We start from the raw sequence: 24,168 nt of genomic DNA, 5'->3' as shown, positions 1-24,168 counted from the left end.
TGAAGTGCCAAAAAGGAAACTAACCGAGTGATGAAGATTTAAAATTACCACAGCTGTGTAATCATGACATTTATTAAATTGAGCGACATATATATGAACTAAGTAAGGTCTTAGTGATTTTCAGTCGTCGGTGCAATTCAAACCACTGCACTAATTGTTTTCTATATTTTACAGCGAGTCTTTCTATATTTTATGGAGCAACTTTCTGATAATTCGATTCCTATAGCTGTTGGTGCTGTGACTTGTTATAACTAATCTCTTAACACCTTTCTATAATGCCTTTGAACCTATCATGGTTTACGCTGTGCTTTACGCGACCGTCACGAAAGCGTGAATTAAGTAATACATCCTTCATAGGCCCTTTGTTATAATGTAGCGTGATAACTGAGGGTGTCCGTCACTGCTCGTTTATTTTATCTTCGTTGTTTTTCTGCAACCTCCGACCCCACTAAACCCCTCCGGCGTACATTCCTTTCTGGCTGCTGGAGAGATAATTTTAATGTACCCAAATATAACTTGTAAAACAGTAGCTAACAATGTGTATTATTGTAAATCTTTTAAGAGATCTTTAACATGAGCATTTTACGTTTTTTATTGGCAGTTCCTAGTTTTAATATACATCTTTACTCTGTACACCACAAAAAAAAAGAAGACAACTGAAGTATATTTAAATCATCAGAGTATCACCTTTGCAGCATCTAAAGCTATCCTTATAGTGGGCGTTACCAGCTTTAGGTCAAGCTGAATGATATAAATATTCATCTAATTATCCAAAATGTCTACATACTAGTCTTTCACTTGTTAATATATAAAGCTTTTTTTAAGTACATGGGCATTACACTGCAAGTTATTTGTTTGTTTGCAGTTAAGCACAAGGCCACACAATGGGCTACCTATGCTGTGCTTACCATGGGTATCGAAACTTGATTTTTGGTGTTATTAGCCTTCAGACTTGCCGCTGTGTAACTGGGTGTGTGTGTAGGCTGAAAAACATTTATAAAACTAAGATGATGCAAACATATCTAGAATAAAAACATAACTCATAAACATTAGACAATATGTATTTGATATACGTACGTACAAACTTTGTAAAAAGTATATTTTTATGACAGAATTTTATTGCGCATAAGTTCTGAACTATAATATTATGAAACAAAGAAAATCGTTCGTAACTCGTTTCTGTCCAACAAAACTCACATTATATTTCATGAAATTACTTAACGTACAATTATAAGTTCCTACAACATGCTAAGAGCGGTACCATCCTAACACCTTGAGGCCTAAACAAACATTTTAATATATGTCGGCTAGGTGTAAAACCGGAACATTCGGTTTGATTTGCTGCAAAGTATATCCGCGTTGTTATATCAAATAAATTTAACTAATTTGAAATACAAGTTAATTAACGTTCGATATTTACACAATAATTAACAAAGAAATGGTTATCAAAACTTATTTTAGTATAATATTTTATTACCTAATATCTTTATATATAACAAGACTTGAAGCTAACTTACTGTTCATTGTGGACCCTGTTACTTGATTAAAATGTGCACTTTGACTAATGACCACGTTGTTTCAATTTGACGTTTTAATGAATCCGTGTGATAGTCTTTTAGAAAGTTTGTCTTTGCTATTTGAATAAGAATATTTTTGTCAAACGAGGATAGCTTTAAAATGAATAAGGAGTTTTTTAATGTTTAAAGTTTATGTGTTTTTATAAATGTAAACAAGTAAGGCTGCAATTTCACAGAAGTTGATGCTCATTAAAATGAAACGTATCCTCATGAATTTACACTCGAACAAAAAATCTTAATTAAGTTTTGTTAGTCTGAGTAGGCTTAAACTTGTATGCAGGATTTATTACTCTCTATATATATTTTATTAAAAAATGAAATTATTTTCCTAGTATTGTAGAAAGTAAATATTTTTGCTCCGTAAGTAAGTTTTTATAACAACGGATTTATTCAGCTTTCATCAGTTTCTTCATCACGCCATACTATTAAACAATGGTACTTTAGAATTAATTCATAGAAATAACCCACGTGAGGTGTAATTGCTCAAACTGATATTTATTATCTTATGAAAAACAACGCTGGTATCAGTAGGCAAATTTTCAAAACAAATTAAAATGGATTAGTTATATACCATAGTAGTGTTGACGAAAAGCCAAGTTTAAATGCACACACGTTTCCATGAATTATAGCTTATCCGATCATCTAAATGATTGACGATAAACGATAGAATCCCTGCACTTACCACCCTATACATCTTTGGCACCTGTCATGCTATACATCATTTACTGGAACTTTCTTTAAGACAGACAGTAAGAGATTAATAAGAAAAGGCACAGATTAACAATTAGGCTTAGATAATCGTATTAGCCAAAGATTTTCAAATGGGTGAATTCTCCACCCAGGGGTTAATGAGATCAGAATTAGAGTGAATGAGAATGATAGGGTGAATGTTGTTTGTAATTAAGCACAAAGCAATACAAAGGGTGTGCTTTGCCCACCACGAATATCGAAACCCAGTCTTCAACATTGTAAGTCCACAGATATAGAGCTGTGCCACTGTGGGTGTAGAGAATGAATAACAGGGTGGATCAATATTATAAATTATACAACAAATTCAAGAGGAAAAAAAACTCGTTAGTTATTACTTATTCTAGTTGTAATTTGTTAAAATGTATTTATTATTTGTTGTATTCATTCTAGTTATAGTTTGACTTATATTTAAGTCATAATAAATAATTCAGCATTTTAGTTCAGTACTTTAGTCTTTTTTTCGATCTGAGCTGAGCAAGCTTTTCTAAAATACTTATATGTGTGAATGATACTGATACAGAATACTTCTACAGCAATAGCTAAAGGCAGTATAAGGGTCTGATAAACATATCTTTAAGTCAGGAAAGTAGTAAGATAACACTTTCCAAGTTTGGCCAACAGTGGCCACTGCATTCTTGTTTTTTATTTTATTTTTTTAATATTCTAACCTAATATTTTTTTTAAACTATACGAAAAGAACCTGAATATAAAAGTTAGAAGCTTATAGAAACTCTTGACACTGTTTGAACAATAACAAAAAATTAACTAAGTGCAGTTTGATAAGCCATAAATTTCAAATTAAAATGCTTTTCATTTTTGTATTAAAGAAGCTTCTTTGATTCGCAGTCTTTATTATTATTTCAAATTTTAGGCACTTTGTTTTTTGTGAGAGAAAATGTTTCAATAGTCTCAGATTGTTTTGTCCGCGAAGCACAGATTTTCTAAATATTCTTTTAGTTGTGGTTATTTGTATCTGAAAGCACAAAATTTGTAAAATGTAAAGGAAGTGCTATGTACTTAAAGGAGCTAAAACACTTAAAACACATGCCTAGCTTACTCACGTATAGTTTTGAACGAATCTAGTGGCCGTGTGGGACATCTCAGTGACTGCTAGATTATACCTATTATACAACATGACATTTCTAACACAAAACACACTCTGAGCTGAATGCTTTAGTCAAAAGTGAGAAGTTATTAATTCTAAATATTAACATATTTAGTAAAGTTACTAGATCTAATGACGCTCTCTTAACTTGGGTATAGAGGGCAAGTATTAAAAGTCAACAGAGTGACGGTACATGTACTCTGTCCCTAAACAAATGAAAAAAATGATTTAAAAAAATTAAAACATAAACAGTGCTGTTTGAAATAGGGCTACGAAAGATGACAGATCCATATCGTTTCCTTTAAAATGCATAATATTATATACACCTACCCTTCCCTTATACATATGGTGATGGCATCAGTATTTCCCTGCTCCAAACTTCATTGTTTGAAGTTTAAAAAACTCCCACGCACGCGCACACGTTACCCTTTTAATTATATAGATGGTTATGCAAATAGTTTTGGATGTTAATGTTATGCTTCACAAACATGAATACTGATTTTGTTACGAATATCAGACATGTCTCTAGACATATAAGAAATACTTATGCCTACGGATATCAAAGTTTGTAGCTACACATATTCACAAACATATTTTGACGGTGATACAAATATAAAAAATAATATCTACAAACATATAACAAATATGTATACCGATCTATGTCACGAATATCAAATGTAATGTGTACACACAAAAAAAAACGTCCACCGCTGGGACAGCGGTAAGTCTACGGATTTACAACGTTAAAATCAAGGGTTTGATCACCTCGGTGAACAAAGCAGATAGCCCGATGTGGCTTTGCTATAAAAATACACACACACACAAAATTGTTTATGTCGACGTTTTTGTGGCAGGTAATTTGTACAGACACATTACAAAACATATTCCGACGCGATTATGTGATACTTAGATAATTTCCTGCAAATAGTAAACAACGTGAAAAAGTGTCCGGTGAGAACCCACAAGAAATCAATGTACGATATCACATTTAATATGTTAAAACCTTTTATTACGTCACTTATTTATTCATGACTGTATGTGGGATGCGGCCCGGCGTGGCCAAGTGGTTAAGAAATTCGACACGTAATCTGATGGTCACGGGTTCGAATCACCAACACATCAAACATGTTCAGCCGTGGAGACGTTATAATGTGATGGTTAATCCCACTGCTCGTTAGTAAAAAAGTTGACGGTGGGCGGTGATGACTAGTTGCCTTCCTAGATGTCTTGCACTGCTAAATTAGGGACGGTTAGCGCAGATAGCCCTTGTTTAACTTTGCGCAAATTTCAGAACAAACCAAATTTTGATTGTAGAGTTTTAAAAAAACCGAGAGTGAATATGTCAAAGGTTTTCAATATAGGTTAATAAGATAACTAATTCCAACATATGTTTTAAAAGCCTTAAGCACTGTTTTAATAATATTGTGTTGGCTGGCTGACGTGAAAAAAGGTTGGTTTAAGAGTTAAAAAATAAAATACTTATTTAACATTTAAAGAAAAACATAAAACAATTATAGAGTGCAATCCTAGCCTCGGACACGAAGGTTTGTTTTCAATTTCTCGCAACGTTGCATGAGGGTTACCTGCGCTAGCCTTTCCTAGTTTAGCAACAAGTGACTAAGAAAAACAGCTAGTTATCTCCATCCACCACCAACTCTTGGGCTACTCTTACCAAACACCAGTGGGATTGACCATCACACTATAACGCTCTCATATTTAGTGAGATGGAGATTCGAACCCACGACCCTCAAATTGTGAGGTAAGCGCCCCAACCACGAATACATAAATAATGAATTTATTTAACAGCATCATCTTTATTGCTATACTGGCCTGTGCAATAGAATATTGAGTGTTTTACAAGAGGAAAGATATACTAGTAAAATATTTCAAGATTTAAAAGGATTTGTTTGTTTTTGAATTTTGCTTAAAGCTACATGAGGGTTATCTACGCTAGCCGTCTCTAATTTAGGAGTGTAAGACTACAGGCATCTAGTCATCACCACCCTCCCACAGCGCTTCAGTACTACTCTTTTACCAATGAAATGTGGGATTAACTGAAAGGGCGAGCATGTTTTGTGTAACAGGGATTCGAACCTGTGACCCTCAATTTACAAGTAAAGTGCCTTAATTACCTGGCCAAGCCGTTCCGGTTTAAAAGATAAAGCTTTCTATTAATATACATTAAGCCTTGTAACATATGGCCATAAGCCAAATAGAGATGCCATATATTAGGATTAAATTATGATTCTCATACTTGATTTTGTTTCTTTTCGCCCATAATTTTTGCTTTAATTTGTGAGAGTTCACAGAGATAACAATTATTTCTTTCCTTTTCTATTCTCGCCGAATTAAGTACAAGTACTTGCCAAGAAAATATCTATGCTATAATTCCATGTCCAGCCAGTGCAATAAAGAAATGATAACTAATTATAATTTGAAATCTAATAGTTTCTTGACTGGTGCTAAAGTTATATTATCTAAAGATAGAAATATTGACATTAGACGGAAACATACACGACATATTTAATTAAATGTGGAAAGAAATAGCATATTGCCACGTTAAAAATTTAAAGAATGTATGCAATCAAGTATACGAAATACTTAATGTCTCGTCTCATGCAATACATTTATTAATCTTTTGATAGCGTTCACGTCTTTTCACCGGAATACTACTATGTTTCGAATTATTCAGTATAATTTTCTTTAATTTCAGTTTTCAACATATTTCTCCTCACAGCACGGAGACGCTAATTTTGCACGACTTTAATTTAACCTAAACATTTTCTTGTTTATTTTTAGTCAAAGATAATTCTATTTCCAAGAAGATTTTCGTGTAGTGTTCAGTGAATAACGATAATTGATACAGCGTATGTTGAAGACTATCAGCGAGTTTATGTAATTATAATCAAAGCATTCGGTTTTCTTCTTAGTATATAATACCTGGGTGGAGATTGTTTACTTAGAAAAACTGGTATGTCCAACACAAGCCTCCCAGTTACAGACGGCAAAGTACAAGCCCTTTCGTATAATAATAGGGTATTGTGTTTAACATTAAACTTCAGTTAAACGCTTTACTTTGCCGAGGGAATTTCTCGGAGTTTGAATGCGTAAATGAACGCTTTAGGCTGCGCTGTCAATTTCTCGATTCTTATCTACCGGGAAAGGCTGGTTGAAACTGTCTAGTTGTTATACAAAAAATAAGGTTAAGTTTATGAGGGAATGAACTTCAGTATTATGACTCGTATTAAGGAAAATAACCAATACATGCATTTTACCTATTAAATCAAGTTTTGTATTATAAACCTTGTGTACGGTGTACTGAACCAAATGAAACATTGTTTGTTGTGTCTGACCATATACGAAATAATTTCATTTGACCTTCATTCAACAGTGTTTTAAGTAAAACTAGTGTAAATTGACATTCAGATCCTTGTTATGGTCATATCACAGTTATGAGTTGTGTCTATATAATACTCAGTCTTTTGTTTCAAGCAGCTAAAACACATATAGAAATTGAGTAACGTGCAAAGTAGGACTGACGTCACAATTTATAGACGATAAAGTTTTCTATTATGTCATTCGCAACCATCGGAAGGAATATATGATAGATTATTCAATGAAGACCTTGACATATTCTTTTACGGTTTGTAGGATTGTTGTACTCGCGTACGAAACGGTTCAGCGGCTACAGCGATGACGATGTCCGTCCTTCTATATAAAAGTTGCGATAAGAAGTGTTATAAAGAGTTTAATAATTAGAATAAAATGTTAAAGATCACGGTCACTAATTTAAAAATACAATTTTACTTTCTGTACAAAAGAAAACGTAACTGCAAAGTATACGTACACACAAGCACACTATTTATCAACAAACCACATAATAAAAACAAAAAAAACCCTAAAAGTCTCGGATTTAACCATTCCACTCATGACTATTTTTTTATATAGTGTCTCAGAGTTTACATGGGTAATCTCTTATTTTTAAGAAACTTTTGCACTATAGGTTTGGTTTAGCGCAAAACTATGCAATAGACTATCTACACTCTGTCCACTACGAGGAATGCAATTCATGATTTTAGCATTGTAACTCTATAAACTTACCACAGGCCTACTGAGGGACGTGATTTGAAGTACTGTTTTATCAGTCAAACGTATTTTACAGAATTCCCAACCACATACATCGGTTCTGAAAGGAAAGTTGTTTTAGGTATTGACTAATTTACAAAGCTAAAGTTTCAGGTAATTATAGCTAATTATTTATTAGTATCATGTTTTAATGCATCTAACAAACTACTATCACATAGTAAATGATATTGTTTCTACAATAATTACCTTAGAAGTGGAAACGAAATTCATGCAAAATGCTTTAATAGCCAGCTAACATTGATGTATTTCAAACTGTTATCAAACCAAAGTTACTTAGTTTAATAACAATTATAATCTTCCTACAATAGCGTGATTATTATTAGAATAGCGGGGGACCTAAATACCTCATCATTGTTTTAAACACACTTTATTTAAATTATTGACACAGTAAACTGTTTGTGGTTCCGTGAGTGTGTTGGTTACAAGGCCTCTAATAAAATATGAGCCACTCAATAGTGTAAACACAAATATTACAATAATCTCGCTCAATACTGCTGAAGTCCGTATGAGCCATTTACAATATCGTAAATAATTTGTTGAATCCCTGCGGTACTGTAACAGACAAAAAAAAAACAACGTAAAATTAGTTAATATGTTTTAATATGCAGAAAAATATTGCATTGCATTGAGTCATCTTTCAGATGTATTAAAGACTTCTAGGATTAAATTCACTCAACTTTTACTATGTATGAATCTGTTCTTCGATAATTTTGTAGTGAGCAGAATAAACTTTTTAGGCTGAAAACATTGGTATAAAAATATTACTGACAATTTTAAAGATAATTATGAACTCGGTAGTAACAAGTACACATCTCGTCAATTTTCTGTCACACGAAGATTACGCCAATCAATATTTGAGTTGCGACATTATTATTGAATCTTGCGATTTGAAAGTCTAAAGCATTAGAGGTTAAAATTAAATTACTCATCATAGAAAGTTTGGGTTTTCAGGGCTGCGAAATATGGCTCTTTTATATAAAGTCAAATATTAGTATATTATATAGAGAGAGAATGGAGGGGAAGGGGACAAAAATCCGCAAATTCTCAAGTATCGAGAGAAAAAAAAATCATAGCTTAAAAACTGTGGAGCTAATATTAATATACCAGATCATGCACCTGTAAAGAGATATGAGTTCGTAGCTAAAGAAAGTTCTCTTGTTGTTGGTACCATTAAATAAACTATAACTGAACTAAAAATGAAATTCGAAGACTTTCAAAAGTTTGTTAAAATGGTTAACTGTATTGATGAGATTATGGTTAAGTTGAAAAACCCGAAGGTCAAGGCACGAGGAAGCCTCTCTGATTTAACATTTTTTTCTTATCAAGCTATCATGACTCCAAAGTGCGAATTGTGTTTTTTTTTTCAAACTTCATAGTTTGGGTACCCTAATTACTAGTCTAGGGCGTGTATGTAACTTCTGTAAGAGACTAAAGCTGGCTAAGTGATCAGTGAACAAGTGACAAACAACACATTAATGTAATAGAAAACGATATAGTTAAACTGCCATCTGAAATAGTCTATGTAAAAGGACATGGAAATTTCAAAATGCAATTTCCTTTTAGCGAATTTGCTGTCATAGCTTCATTTTCCGAAAAAGGAAAAGAACATTTTTGTTTATAATTACTCTGTTTGTCTAGTCTGAAGTTAAAAAAAAAACACATTAGTCAAACTGCTTTTAATTATCTGTCAATCTTTTTGAAAATAGAGTAGATACTGATAACCAAATCCATTTGATCTATTCAATTAAAAGAAAGACGAATAGGTAGACAGTTATTGTTTTCTACATGTCAGATGTATGATAATTTTCTACTTCTATTTTGTGGATTAATCTTGACTAGGATTGGAATAAATTGTCATATCAGATATGTCTTTTTTATGAGCATTCCATTAAAAGAATGAAATAACCAAAATTATGAAGAATGACGAGCAAGCTAAACGTAAATGCGGACACCGAATCAAAATATCAGAAACTGACAAAAAGATGTGATCGTTTTGAGGTCTGACTTAAAAAACTAAACACAAAACATAAGGTAAGGCATGAAAAGTGTTATAATATTTTATTTTACAAAGAGCGTTCCCAGATACTACTTCACTATGTGATGGTTGAAAATGGTTTAACCTTCAATGTTTTCTTCTCACATTTTCTCATTCGAAGTCAAATTTTAAAGCTTTGCTAAATATTACAGTGTAGTAAACTAAGTATCAATAGAAACATAAACCAAAAGTATTTACAAATTATAAATAGTGTATTTTCTTGTTAATAAATACATCGGTTTATATGGACTCTACTTTTAGAGAACAAATAAAAAAAGTCGATACTTTGAGAGCTTAGAACAATGTTGTAACAGTTACGTACGTAACACAAATGTGGAACAGTGCCTTTCTCTACATATGTCTTACTTTGCAAATGATACTTTCGTTATATATCAAGGAAAGAAGATTTATTGTTAGAAACAAAAGCAATTAGTGCGTAAGGTTTAGTTTATCCCATGTAAATATTCACGAAACCAGACATTTTTGTTTGTTTTACATTTTGGTGAGAAAGAAAGTCTTCATTTTACTGAATAACATGCCTCATTTCACAATGCAGTAGTTGAAAATGTTTTATTTTTCTATCACTGAAATAGTCATATTTACTTACATTGTCTTTATTAATTTATTATAAAAGAAAAAGGTTGTGTCCTTTTCGTATATAATGTCCGATTTTCTCCAATAGAAGTCACAAGGCGTGTCACGGATCCGCCTTTTCTGTTTCCAATGAAAATAGTAAGCATTGGTGAATGGTAGCAAATAATTAAGCAAACATCTTGATTTTTCTGTCGCTTACAAGTTGAAAATGCTGAAAATAAGAGTGATCATGCACAGCTGGCCTGGCAGTTTCGTCATATAAACTGTCTCCTATTTCCTTATGACAATAAATTTCAATGTGTTAATATCAGGTTCATCTCTAGCTCCTTTGCCTCAGGCCACGCCTTTTTACGTCAAAGAAGCGCGAGCGCGTGATTCTGCAACAGAGCAAATGCTCTTCCCATGAGTTGCTTGGATCTACCCGACTTACCTCTTCTTGTATAGTGATTATTACTCATCGCCTGTTGTGCTTCCAGTCCAGCGTAACTCCCCGTATCGGGTAAAGCAGGCGAACCCACTGAGAACAACCATGTCTTTCCTAACACTGGATTGTGCCTGGCAGGTAAGTTATTTACTTCCTTTGTTTGTGTAAACATAGGTATAGTGAACAATATTTTTTCCCAGTCATTTCCAGATTAAACACTTAGAAGGATAATTTATCCTCTCAAACAACATAAAAAGTAGCTCAGACGAAGCTGCCAATAGAAATATTTTGCTATTACTGTTCATTGTTTCGGGCTAGACATCGGATAATAAAGAACAGTTTTTTTTTTATTCTAATGCTGTAAGTACCTGGCTAATTTTTGTAATACGGAAAAAAATGAGCTCTAAATTCCAGTTAGCGCCAGTATTTTTAAAAATAGAAAGAGAATATAAAGTATGCTTAGGTATGGTAGTAAATTATTTTTATATTTAAGAAGGTCAACCTATTCTTGTTGTTGTTGTTTTGAATTAAGTACAAAGCTGTACAACGGGTTATCTGTGCTCTGCTCACCACGGGTATCGAAACCTGGATTTTAGAGTCCGTAGACGTACTGGACCAACCTGTTTTTGACCCAGTTACGTAAATATAAAATATATTTAGCAAATACGATGGACATACTCTTACTTCATTAATATACGTAAATAGTGTACTGTTGTATAGAAGGTACTATAAGAAAGGCGTGATTTTAAGTACGGTAATACGTAACAGAAGGGATCAACAAGGATTCTAAGTAATCCATGCGCTGACCTTAAAACCATTCCAGCAAATTTCTTAGCGAAAAAACGACCACTCAAAGTATTGGTTACTATATGTTAATCCGTACATATAACAATAGTATGCTATAAAAGTCGGTAACATTTTTGTGTATAAACAATTTAAAAATTTGTAAAACAGCAACTTTTTAGTGTAGAACCTATCTGATCACGTAAGCGGGGGTAGCATCTAGACGGTTTGGATTATTATTACAAGATTTATCCAGCTTACTTAACTGGTCTGTGGGTATCCACTTTTGATATTCCTCTCAATATCCATACGTATACAGGTATAATATATGGTAAATATCATATCGTATTCATCTCCTTATATATATTTTAAACTGATTTTAACCAAACGGATGGCGCTACATATCGATGGATAGACATGCGACTATTTCTAAAGGTACAGTATATAGTTTATAAAGGTATAACATAAAAATTAAACAAGCAAAAGTTTTTAAAAAATATATTAACTTTAAAGTGAAGTAGGGATCCTGCCCTACAATAGGCCATAGTAAGTATTACATTTTATTAACTTGTGATTGTGTTTTGAATTCTTGTTTCATTACTTTTTGTAGCACGATTCTTACTTTACTTTAAAATTCATAATTCTTAATGACTCTTGTACAATAAATTTTTTGATAGCCTGCAATGTTTGTTTGGTTAATTACCAATCTAGCAGTGTTTGTTTATTTTGAATTTTGCGCAGAGCCACGCGAGGGCTATCTGCGCTAGCTATCCTTAATTTATCACTGTAAGACTAGTGGAAAGGCAACTAGTCATCATCACCCACCGCCAACTCTTGGGCTACTCTTTTATCAAGGAAGAATGGGATTGACCATTACATATAACACCCCCACGGCTGACAAGGCAAGCATGTTTCATGCAACAAGGATTCGAACACGTCACCCTGATATTACGAGTCGAGTGCATTAACCACCTGGCCATGCCGCTAGTGAATTATTTTCTGCTTGACGAAGTTCATATATCACACTTTCTGAGTAAAATATTTTGCTCAATACGTAATAACGTTTCAAATACTTCTATTCATGGGTTTAGAAACAGACGCACTGAACTAACTGATAACTTTATCAACACAACTTTCTTTTTAGACAAGAGAATTCTCCATAGCTGTGACAGTACTGAAGCAAGTTAATGTATGAGGCATGTTTTTCAGTTTCATTACCTATAATTTTGTGCGCCAGCAATTTTACTACTTATCATGATCTCTAACATCCTACCTTCAAATTGAAATCCTTTTAGGCAGCATTAGAGTAAATTAATCTATACGACCTTGCGCGTGGTTAAACCCATTAGTCAAAAGTGTTTGACCTTCTGAACTCAAAACTGTAATTATATCTCTAATCGGTCAATAGAAGATTTAGCTACCAGCTAAAAGTTTGTACATAAAAAGAAAAACTGGGAATTTTTCTATAAGCCGATTTGCTGCAGCTTAAAGCTACATAACAACTATTTGAAACATTTTAAAATCCGACTGGAAAGAAACATGTCTTCTTTTTAAAATTAGCACCTTTAAGAATAGCCTACTGCTATTTATTAGGAACATTAACAAATTCATACACAATACAAAAAAACGTTACTGTAGATAATTATTTTTAAAAATTCAAAAGGTGATGATGAATATTCACTTTTCCATAACTACAAGGTTTGATATTTTACCGAATTCAAATACAATACGCTTATTAAGGGACTTTACAGTTAAAGTCAGCCACATGGTACGTGTGCCATCATTTGCAAGGAAGAGGGTAAAACATATAACAAATACCTTATAAGTGTATACATTAAGCTGTTTGATGCAGACTAAGGTGAAGCTACTCTAACTATTTGCCGCTGTGCAGTTCTGAACTACTGAGCAGAAGGAAGTAAAACGGTCGGTAACATCTTACTACCCGCCAGCCACGATGGGATTGACTGTCACTCTTATAACGCACTCCCAGCTTAAAGTCAAGGGAATATATTGGAATATCAAATGGATTCGATCCCGGCTCGTCAGCTCAAAAATCCATATCTCTAACATAGAGCCAACTCTCTTTCCTAATACGTACAAATAAGTATAATAAATAGATTCATCACAAGATTTGATAAGACTTTTCAAAATATACATATTGTATTGATTCATCTTTTTTAATGGCTTGAAATGCTGATCTTGTGAATGGCTTTACACCTTGTGGCTGAGTTTTGGATTCTGTGCAAACTTGCTACATAAACAGATAAACATGTGCCGTAGCTGCAACGAATTGTTTTGTATATAGGTACATATAAGAAAATCAAAAATATGTCTTTAAATATGTAGACAAATGTTTCAGACTTATCAAAGTTGATGATATTCTACAAACTTTTCAAACAACACTACAGAACAATCACTCTTTTTTATGAAACAAATGTGTTTAATTAAAGGGTGTTGAGAACTTTAAGAAGCTAAACTAAAAATATTTCTCAATTTGGTTTGGTTTGAATTTCGCGCGAAGCTTCACGAGGGCTATCTGCGCTAGCCATCTCTAATTTAGGAGTGTAAGAATAGAGGCAAGGTAGCTAATCATCACCACCCACCGCCAACTCTTGGGCTACTCTTTTACTAACGAATAGATAGTAGGATTGACCGTAACATTATAACGCCACCACGACTGAAAGGGCAAGCATGATTGGTATGACGGGGATTCGAATCCACGACCCTCAGATTATGAATCGAGTGCCTTAACCACCTGGCCAGGCTGGGCAAGATTCCTCAGTAACACATACAAACAGTTAACTGCATATATCGACAAAGAGAATAACTAATTAGACTACAAAAACTTAAAAATCAAGCGATCCTGAAATGCCGAACACAATCAAATCAGATATGTACTACGATTTAGACCGTGCAGAAAAAATTTTATGCAAAATTTAACCATGCTTTAACAATCACTGACTGTTATGGTTCTTTAAGGTATAGTTCATTTGTTCCCATGCTTTAACAGCAAGAGAGTGAAAGGAATTTAAATAACGTTGCTTTGAAATATTTTAATCATTTAGAGTGAAGCTGAACAACAGGTCTCGTAGCCACAAGGTTGTAATTCATCATTATTAACCGCAGTGACTTAAACTGAAAACTGCCTTTACAATAAGAACATTAATACGGTTTTGAACTGCAATTTTCGAATATTATGAAAGTGAAACAAATAGCCTCAAATTATTTGTAACGCAACTCAAAAACGTCTGCCTTTTACTCTTCCTGTCACCGTAAGTATCGTACCTCAAATATTAATATATCATAAAACCGTTTCAAACTAAACTGTACCTCAAGTGTTATGATGTTACTAAAGCCATTTAGGCTAATATGTACCTCAAATGTTAATATATTAATTAAGCTACGTAAAACTGACCCGCATCTCAGATTCTACTGGTAAATCTTTTGGTAATAATATTATAATTTTAAAAATAGAAATGATAGAAATGTTAGTATCAGTGAATAGATGTAATACACGCATCCAGCTTTGGGGCAATTTCATACTGACATATTTTATTAGCTATTACTGAATTCTCGCTATTAAGTACTATTCGGCCCCGAGTGGTACAGGGGTATGTATAGGGACTCACACTGCGAGAAACCGGGCTTCGATACCCGCTGTGGGTAGGGTTCAGATAGCTCATTATGTAACTTTGTGATTAATTTCAAAACAAACTTAAGTGCTATTCATTTAGTCTTGGTTTCAGTGATACAGTATTTTTAAGGTACAGTTCAGATGATTGGATAAGTTTCACAAATACTTTTTCGATGATGGTATTTTTACAAGACAGAAAATTTAATGTTGGTCCGAAATTATTCTAGTGTTTCATGTCTTGCATTAAACATTAAATTATTCATTAGAATTCAGTGTCTTTTGTTTTTGTATCAGATGACAACAAGATATTTTACTTTTAAAGTATTAAGAGTACCCGGGCAGGAAGACATTTTGAAAATCATAGTTTAGTTTTAAATATGATGAAAAAATGTCGTTATCTTTCTTTTGAAATTCCTTGGCATTTGTTTAATTTTTAAGAAACTCACGATTATTTTAAAAACATGATTATTTAATACATTACTCTAAAATTAAGACAGCTCAAAAGTACAATAAGATACCAATAATTTACTATATTAAAATCAGTAACAAAGCCTGACGAGATTGAAGTATGGTTAAAGTATGTCGATGACACATTTTTTATTTGGCGTACCAGTTAATTTGACTCAATGCCTTAATAGCATTGATAATTCCATACAATATAACTGTCAGATTGAGACAATTGGTTGTTTATCTTTTTTTAGGTGCTATAGCGAGCAAAAATAAGAATAAATTGGAAGATACCATCTATTGCAAATCTTTTTCTTTAATCATTTCGCCACATCAAAAATATTGTGTCGAACGGATCCTAAAATTGTTATAAACACATTAATGTTAACAATGCGTTATTATTAATCAGGCACATAGCTGTAGAAAGAGGTTTTAATCCTGCTGTTGCTGAAATAACTGTTAAGAGACGAAGAAACAAGGGTTAAAATATTACGTTAAAACCATTTACTGAAAAGAAACCTAAGAAAACAATGTCTGATATTATTTATCATTTTTGCTTATTTTGTAAAATTATGAAAAAAATAATTAAAAACAAATGAATATTTTTTCCTAAATACAAAACGATAAAGTTAGCGAAATTCTTAATACAGTTGAAGATAAAATTAATTTAATGGAAAAAGTTGGTGTGTGTGTATTTATATATATAAGATATCGTGTAAGTGTAAAATAGCTTACATAGGATAAACTAGAAAAATTTAAAATCAGAAATTTATGAACAGAAAAAAAGTTAAAACAATAATATTACTATTTCACCTTTAACACAATACATTGGCGAACTAAACACACAAGTGAATGGGAAAAAATGTTGTGTTAACATTACCTGGGTATTTAATTAGTATAAATATAAGTGAATCTATTAAAATAATTAGTTAAAAATAGTAAATTTAAATCACTAAATAAGGATGATGCACCCGATGGCCTTTTAGGTAAATTGCTTAAAATTATTCAACATGCAAATTGGTCTTCCAGTAATCGTATAAATAAAGATTATATTTTCAAAGGGCCGGGTATGACCAAGGGCACTCGACTCGTAATTTGAGGGTCGCGGGTTTGAATCCCTGTCACACCAAACATGCTTGCCCTTTCAACAGTGAGGGTGTTATAAGGTGACGACCAATCCAACTATTCGTTGGTGAAAGAGTAGCCCAAGATTTGACAGTGGGTGGTGATGACTAGCTACCTTCCCTCTAGTCTTACACTGCTAAATTAGGGACGGCTAGCGCAAATAATCGTCGTGTAGCTTTGCGCGAAATTTAAAAAAACAACAACAAAAAACAACAATATTTTCAAAACATTATGTTCCTGAGGATGACGTATTTAGATATGTCCAAACATTTAGAGTGTATAAAACTGTTTTTCAGTCTAATAGGTTATTTTTAAACTGATATTTAATCATGTGTAGTAAGTTATTGGCATTTTATTGTAATTTTGAGACTAAAAACTGTCTTACTTTTAGAACTGTATATTATCAAATATATACAACAAATCGTTGTTGTTTTTTAAATAAAGTTTTTTTTGTCTGATATCTGACTTCAGTTCTATAAGTTAATTTATATTGCAAGATTAGCTTGTTTGTTGTTTAGAATTTCGCGCTAGCCATCTCTAATTTAGCAATGCAAGACTAAAGGGAATGCAGTTAGTCATCACCACCAACTCTTGGGCTACTCTTTTACTAACGAATAGTGGAATTGACCGACACATTATATAGATCTTACTGCTGAAAGGGCGAGCGTGTTTGTGTGGTGGAGATTCGAATCCCCGCCTCTCATATTAGGAGCCGAGCGCCTTAACCACCTGGCCATGCCAGGCCTGTAAAATTAGTGTCCTTCCCTTTATTTAAGATGTTCGAAATTAATGTTCTCTTATATGACAGAGTTCTGTAATTAGTACTATAAAGAAAGCTTATATAAATTTCTCATAATCGTTATTTCATGACAGGACTAAAAATTCCGGTTTCAATAAATTTTTCTTTCTGCTATATTTTCTAATGTAAATCCCTTTCTCAGCCGTTTTCTTCATAATTTTCAGTCGTCTCTTTATTCTAGACGTATTCATTATTTAAAATTATTATTTGCTGCTCGTGATCCGTTTTATTTTACAGACTGCAAAGTATATAACTTTTGAATTTCTACTTCCATTGCATAAGGCTTAGAAAGAAACCTAAATGTATTCTTTAGAGAAGGAATTGGTTCAGAGTTTTTTAGAATTCATGGCCTTAGTACCTACTGTTTAATATTGGGGTAACTCAGATTTAAACCTCGAGAGTTTTTATTTGTTGCTGTACCAATTACGTTAATTAGAAGGATTAACACAATCGCCAAAGAACTTTTACATTTTCAAACTTGGTTAATACTAGAAGTTGTATATTTAATTACATGTGTTTCAGAGCATAAGAGATTTGCTGTGCATAAAAAAGATGTCTTTTCGAGGGTGGTTTAGGGTAGCGAGAGTCGAGCAGTTTTTTACATTTAACGAAGCACATGAGTGTATTAACACGGCTTATGTTAAGCTTGGGTGTTTAGTTTATTTAGACCTATGTTTACGACAGTTGAAATAACGTAATTATGGAGTAGTTGGTACACAAATTCAATCTTATTATCAGTAGATAAAGCTTATTATTGGGAGCTAGAAGAATAAAGGAAATATATTTGATAAGTCAATGACCAGGACGGGCCCGGCATGGCCAAGCGTGTTAAGGCGTTCGACTCGTAATCCGAGGGTCGCTGGTTCGAATCCCGGTCGCACCAAACATGCTCGCCCTCCCAGCCGTGGTGGCGTTATAATGTGACGGTCAATCCCACTATTCGTTGGTAAAAGAGTAGCCCAAGAGTTGGCGGTGGGTGGTGGTGACTAGCTGCCTTCCCTCTAGTCTTACACTACTAAATTAGGGACGGCTAGCACAGATAGCCCTCGAGTAGCTTTGCGCGAAAAACGAAAACAAAACAAATGGCCAGGACAACAAATAATAATCTCTCCAAAAATCTCGTATAAGCAAATATTTACAATAGCATGAGATATCATAACTTCATTTTTTTATCGAGATATCAGTTTGATCTATTCACCTGATATTTTAGACAGAAAAAGAAATATAAAATTTTCAACGTCACTTTATGATGAATGAATGTATTGTCGTAAGAACACGGTTGAAATCTTTACGTAAATTTCTTTGCATCACATAATAAGCCTACAGCTATTATTATTGTACAAGATGGCTGATAGTTACTCATTTAATACTGTATAAGAAAATCAATACAGTGTTATTAGGTGCATAAGACTTTCACTGCCCTCAGGCAATGTAGGGCATGTAATATCCGAAACCAAGATTTTAAACAGAAATATATATCAAATCACATGGAAGTCCGTAACGCTCAAGTGAATTGACGTATTGAGAATTAAAACTTCTCCAGTTCGTCAAGACGTTGGGCTACTGCTTTCATTTCTATTTACAGTCATTTCCTTTTACCTCTTTTTTTTTTTTCTTGTCACTGTTCTATCTGCCTTTGAATTGAAAATTAAATTTCAACATTTTTAGTTGTTTCAGGATAGTTCTGCTCTGCGAGAAGTGCTTCTGTTCCACGAATTTTCAAAAGAAAACTCGATAACCTGAATGAGTCTTTTGAAATAAGGAAGGTTTTCCAGTAGAAACCTTAGCTTTTCTTATCTGTTCGAGGCTTTGTTTGAGCTGGTGGTTAGATGCTTTATTCACTTGCAGTCTGTAGGTCGTGGATTCGAATCCAGTCACCGAATATGCTCGTTTTTTCAGGTTTGACGGCGTTATAATGTAACAATTAATTCCACTTTTTGCTTGTAAACAAATTAACCAAACAATGGTGGTGAGTGTTGCTATCTAGTTGAATTCCCCCTATCGTTTAACTTCTGAAGCCCTCGTATAGTTTCGTTCGAAGTATGAGAAATAAACAAACCTTAGTTCAGGCCTGAATGATACCAACACAGTGTTTAAACTCCCGTTTTCTTATAAATTTACGTAAAATATTTTTGAATACTAGATTATTAAGCTATAGAGAAAATTGAACGGAAAAATATGAGCTTCAGTATTCGAGCGTTATCAGAATATTGTTTCATTTTATAAAGACTTTTCACTTCAGGTTTTAGGGTTTTCCTTGATTGTTTGACAGTATTCAGAACAGTTGATGACATAAATCAACTCTTATTTAATTTTTATAACAAGATTGAAACAACTTTTTTTTTTCCTTAGAAAACATTCTTTGGGGATATGAGTTTGCAAGTGCTTCATATTTTATTTTTTATAAGTATCTTTAGCTGCACCAAAAAGGTATTTATCGATACAAAGTCTATTGGTTAAAGTGTGTGTGTGTTAAATGCCTAGTTCGTTCTAGATAAACTAATCTAAATGGTAAAGTTAGAGCAATAATAATAATATTTCATTGTTTGAAAGGTAACTGATATATTTAAGTTTTCTTTTGATAAAATGCCACATCGGGCGCAAAACATCGTGCCATCTGGATCTCATTTAATGAAACGATTCTGTCTTTGTAAGGCTTAAATGACTAAACGTTATTTAAATTTATATAGATTTTATAATTGATGCTGAGAATATACATTTCTAATACAAAACGTCTTTTGTTTTAGTAACTCTTGTCAATCAAGAGTTACACGTAACTCAAAGATGTTTTGAAAAAGTCCTCGTGTTTCTTTGTATGGTGAATTTAAAAACCGGATCACGCGAAACCAACTATTCGAGGAATCTGTTAAAAGGTATTCGTTAGTTAATAATAAGTAGAAAAATAACGATTTATAAGCATAATGAACTGATTTATTTATGGTGGAATATCCTTTCGACCATTGACAAATCTCTTCATTGTACTTATAAATTGTTGTTTTACTACATATTATTTTTATCAGTATAATGTGCTTCCTTACTTAAGTGCTTGTTAATTCATTAACTTAGTGATGAAGCAAATCGACGTTAATGTAAATAAAATTCTGTTTGGTCGATAGCAACGTAAAATAATCATACAACTCTTCTTAAAAGCCATATAAGATAAAAATATTGTCACATTACACCAGGTATCAATACGTTCAGAACTTCCATTAGAGTCGATGAACTTGGAATGTAGAACGTGTATTTTTTTACTAAGCATAACTAACACCGACCATGTTCTCTCAATGTCTCAATGGTAACTCTGAAGGATTATGACGCTAAAATCTGGACTTCAGTACCTGTGATGGGCATAGCACAAATAGCCTATTATGTAACTTTGTGTTTAACAACAAACAAACAATTCCCTGTTAGAATAAGTATCACTTACCCTTAAATGATGCATGACAGGATAAGATTTGCTGTGGATATAATATTGCTCATCGACATAAATATCAAAGTTTTCATTTGATTTACGTTTGTAAGGCTTAAATTATGTAGGATGTAGAGACCAGTTATTTATAAGATCATATCTGTAGTGAATCCCATTGAAGACAGCCCTAATTTTCCAGTTGGTCTTTGTTGAGATGCTCTACAACATGCAGTGTTTGGTCATTCAGAACTAGAAGAAGAAGTTGCAACTGCTGGTCCTGTCAATTATAATTTTATACATTTCATGGATCTGTCTAGATTATTCTTAACTGTACATCTTTAAAGGATTTCAGAATGAAGTGTTTTGAAGATAGTGAACTCTACCAATTTGCACAAACCTTACAATCTAATTTATTCAGGCAAGCTAGCAAGTTCACATTACACCACTGTATCTTTTTTTTTTTTACAGCGTAATATCTATATTTAGAACTAAAAGTGCTATTCGTCGTCATTGTGATTACACAATCATTTCCATCATGTTCAGATATATTTAGGATCTTTATAGTGACAAACTTCAATGTCAGTAAGTGACCTCTATCTTGATGACGAGAAACCCACTTGAAATAAAAATATATCTCAGAACAGCTGGTATGGATATTAACATTTTTACTTTTAGGAGAGAACAATGTTTCGTCCTTCCTAGGTCATCTTCAGGTTAAGAAAGAGAGAGTATCCGTCAACGGTCACATCCAAACACTCTTCACCTGAAGATTACCTAGGAAGGACGAAACGTTGTTCTCTCCTTATCAGTGAAAGTGATAAATGACCTCTCTATTCATTCACCTCTTCGTTCTTAAACTTCCAATACTCTTACCGGTAAATGGTGCATTACATTTGACACATGATTTTTTTTTTTGGTTTGTGAGTTCGGACATGTCAAATTACAGGCAGAATTAACATCAACTTGGTAATAGTAGGACTAAAAAATACTGCTCACGCAGTCTTATCAAACTTCTTCTCCGTATGTTACATTTTAAATTATTTCTTATCCACATCCTCATATTTTGGTTGACAAAATATCTTAGTGATGAGGAACACATTGTCTATTATAATTTAGCTCACTCAGAAGACATATAAAGAGCCATTAAGAACTCTTGGTGACGTGCTGACGGTCACTCAGTGTTCATATTCGGTTTCCAGCAAGAATGATTAGGATACTCTACCCTAAAAATCCCAGATCATATTATGTTTTCTATTTTCTGCTGTAGGTTATTTTCTGAAAGAAAGACTCATTTCTTCTATAATAGAAAGAAGGGAAGAAAAAGAGTAACCAAAGTGAAGGCTAATGTTAAAAATACATATAATTTACAGTTTATTGTGTACATATATTGCAAAGTATGCTGACGTGTACGGTATTATGTCATTCACTTTGAGGAAGATCTCCATTAAAGTATATCAGGATTCGGCTAGAAAAATTTCATGTTAGGTGATGTGAATGATGTTGTAAATCACAGTATCTGTGGAACATTTTTTTTTTTTTAAACTGGTAATAAGTCACCATCACGAAAGTATAGAATATATAGTACAAACAGTTTTGATTTGACAGGTTTTCTCTATGGCTATCGTGTTTTAGGTCTTACTTTACTACACATGATTATAACCATGCTGTGTTGTTTGTTTTTTTTTTGTGGGGGTCAGCTTTACTACCAGTAAAGAATATCTATTTTCACTTGCCTCCTTGCAGTGGTATTTTTATATATATTTTTTATATTTCTAATCTGTTATAGAACAATAACTAGAATGTTCGATGGTCTTTCTATATGTTACAAATTTTCACTCGATGTTTTCCTTTCATATCTATATTTAAGCTGCTTTATTTTTAAATTTTTAACTAATATTGGACATTTTGTTTTTAAAATGTCATTGCTATATCAATAATTTCTTTGTCATTTTAAACTTTTTAGGGTATTCAATAATTATGTGATAAAAACGATATGAAAAAATATTATTGAAAACATTTTTGTATGACTGAAAAGCTGTGCTCTAGTATAACAAACTACCTTTGATTTGTATACAGAACATAAAAGTCAACAAAAACTTCTAATATATATATATATAACAGAACAGGTATCTGTTTCTGACTTGTACATAAGAGTTAAAAGAAAACTGGTTTTGGTTTGTATGATATCAATGGGCTGACTCTGGTATTTATGTTACACCTAACAATGTATCAATAGAAGTTTATGTTGCTTATTAAGATAAATGTACACATTTCAAGTCATGTTGAACAAAAACTCTTCAACCAAAAATGTGAACGTGTTTTTTTGTGTGGTAGCATTGATCTCAAAATAATTAGTTAGTTTTTTATAACTTTTTAGGTATGTTCCATTCTTGTTTGGTAAATTTTAATAACACATCTGATAAATATCAGAACCTTCAAAATTATTATTATTATTTTAATTAACAAAAAAATTAAACGTTAAATGCGAAAATAAATAAAAATCATGCTTGGAAAGTGACAGTAGTTGCATCTGTTTTTTTACTGCACTGCACTTGTCTATGATGTAATCAAAGGTCAGTCACACTCGCCACGCTCCATCTTGCTGGTGCGAATTTAAAGGCCAATGACAGTTGGCCGAATTTAACTTGTTATTTGTTACTAATATTTACTCAGAAACGACTACACTCCATATACATGTCTTGAAAATACGAACACACACCGTATTGACGTTGTTCCACATAAAGAAATTTTGATTACAGTTATGAATAACTCGAAAACCAGAGATGTGATACAGAAATAAACTTTTAAAGTTAAATAAATGATCGTTTTGAATACAAAACACGTTTAAATAAAAGGTACCATTTTTTGGAACGTAAATAAGTCTACAATAATAGACTTACGAAGGCAAAAGAAAGTTGTGCTACGAAGAATAATGCATTGATATTGTTTTTGTATCATTTCGTGTTAATCAAAGAGGTCTTTAACACATTTGCGTTACTTCTGTGGCATTCACGAAGATCAAAAATATGTTTGTTTTTGAATTTCGCGCAAAGCTACTACTCGAGGGCTATCTGCGCTAGCCGTCCCTAATTTAGCAGTGTAAGACTAGAGGGAAGGCAGCTAGTCATCACCACCCACCGCCAACTCTTGGGTTACTCTTTTATCAACGAATAGTGGGATTGACCGTCACATTATAACACCCCCACGGCTGAAAGGGCAAGCATGTTTGGCGCGACGGGGATGCGAACCTACGACTTTCGAATTACAAGTCGCACGCTCAAAAATATGTTCGAAGTCAAATTATAATCTTTTAGTATAATTAACTTCATGCTTCTACTGA

At 33.0% G+C, this 24,168-nt stretch overlaps 1 protein-coding gene across 1 annotated transcript in view; it reads left to right on the top strand.

Annotated features, from left to right (window-relative positions):
* The first annotated feature begins 10,688 nt into the window (after positions 1-10,688).
* Positions 10,689-24,168, top strand: part of LOC143229365 (transcription factor AP-2-epsilon-like) — a 164,094-nt gene continuing 150,614 nt past the window's right edge. Inside the window, exon 1 of the mRNA XM_076461597.1 lies at positions 10,689-10,769. Within this exon, the coding sequence (XP_076317712.1) occupies positions 10,737-10,769 (33 nt within the window). The 5' untranslated portion in view covers positions 10,689-10,736. The remainder of the gene's footprint in view (positions 10,770-24,168) is intronic.

Source organism: Tachypleus tridentatus, chromosome 10 (genome assembly GCF_004210375.1).
Source record: "Tachypleus tridentatus isolate NWPU-2018 chromosome 10, ASM421037v1, whole genome shotgun sequence".
Taxonomy (NCBI): domain Eukaryota; kingdom Metazoa; phylum Arthropoda; class Merostomata; order Xiphosura; family Limulidae; genus Tachypleus; species Tachypleus tridentatus.
This window is presented reverse-complemented; position numbering and strand designations above follow the sequence as displayed.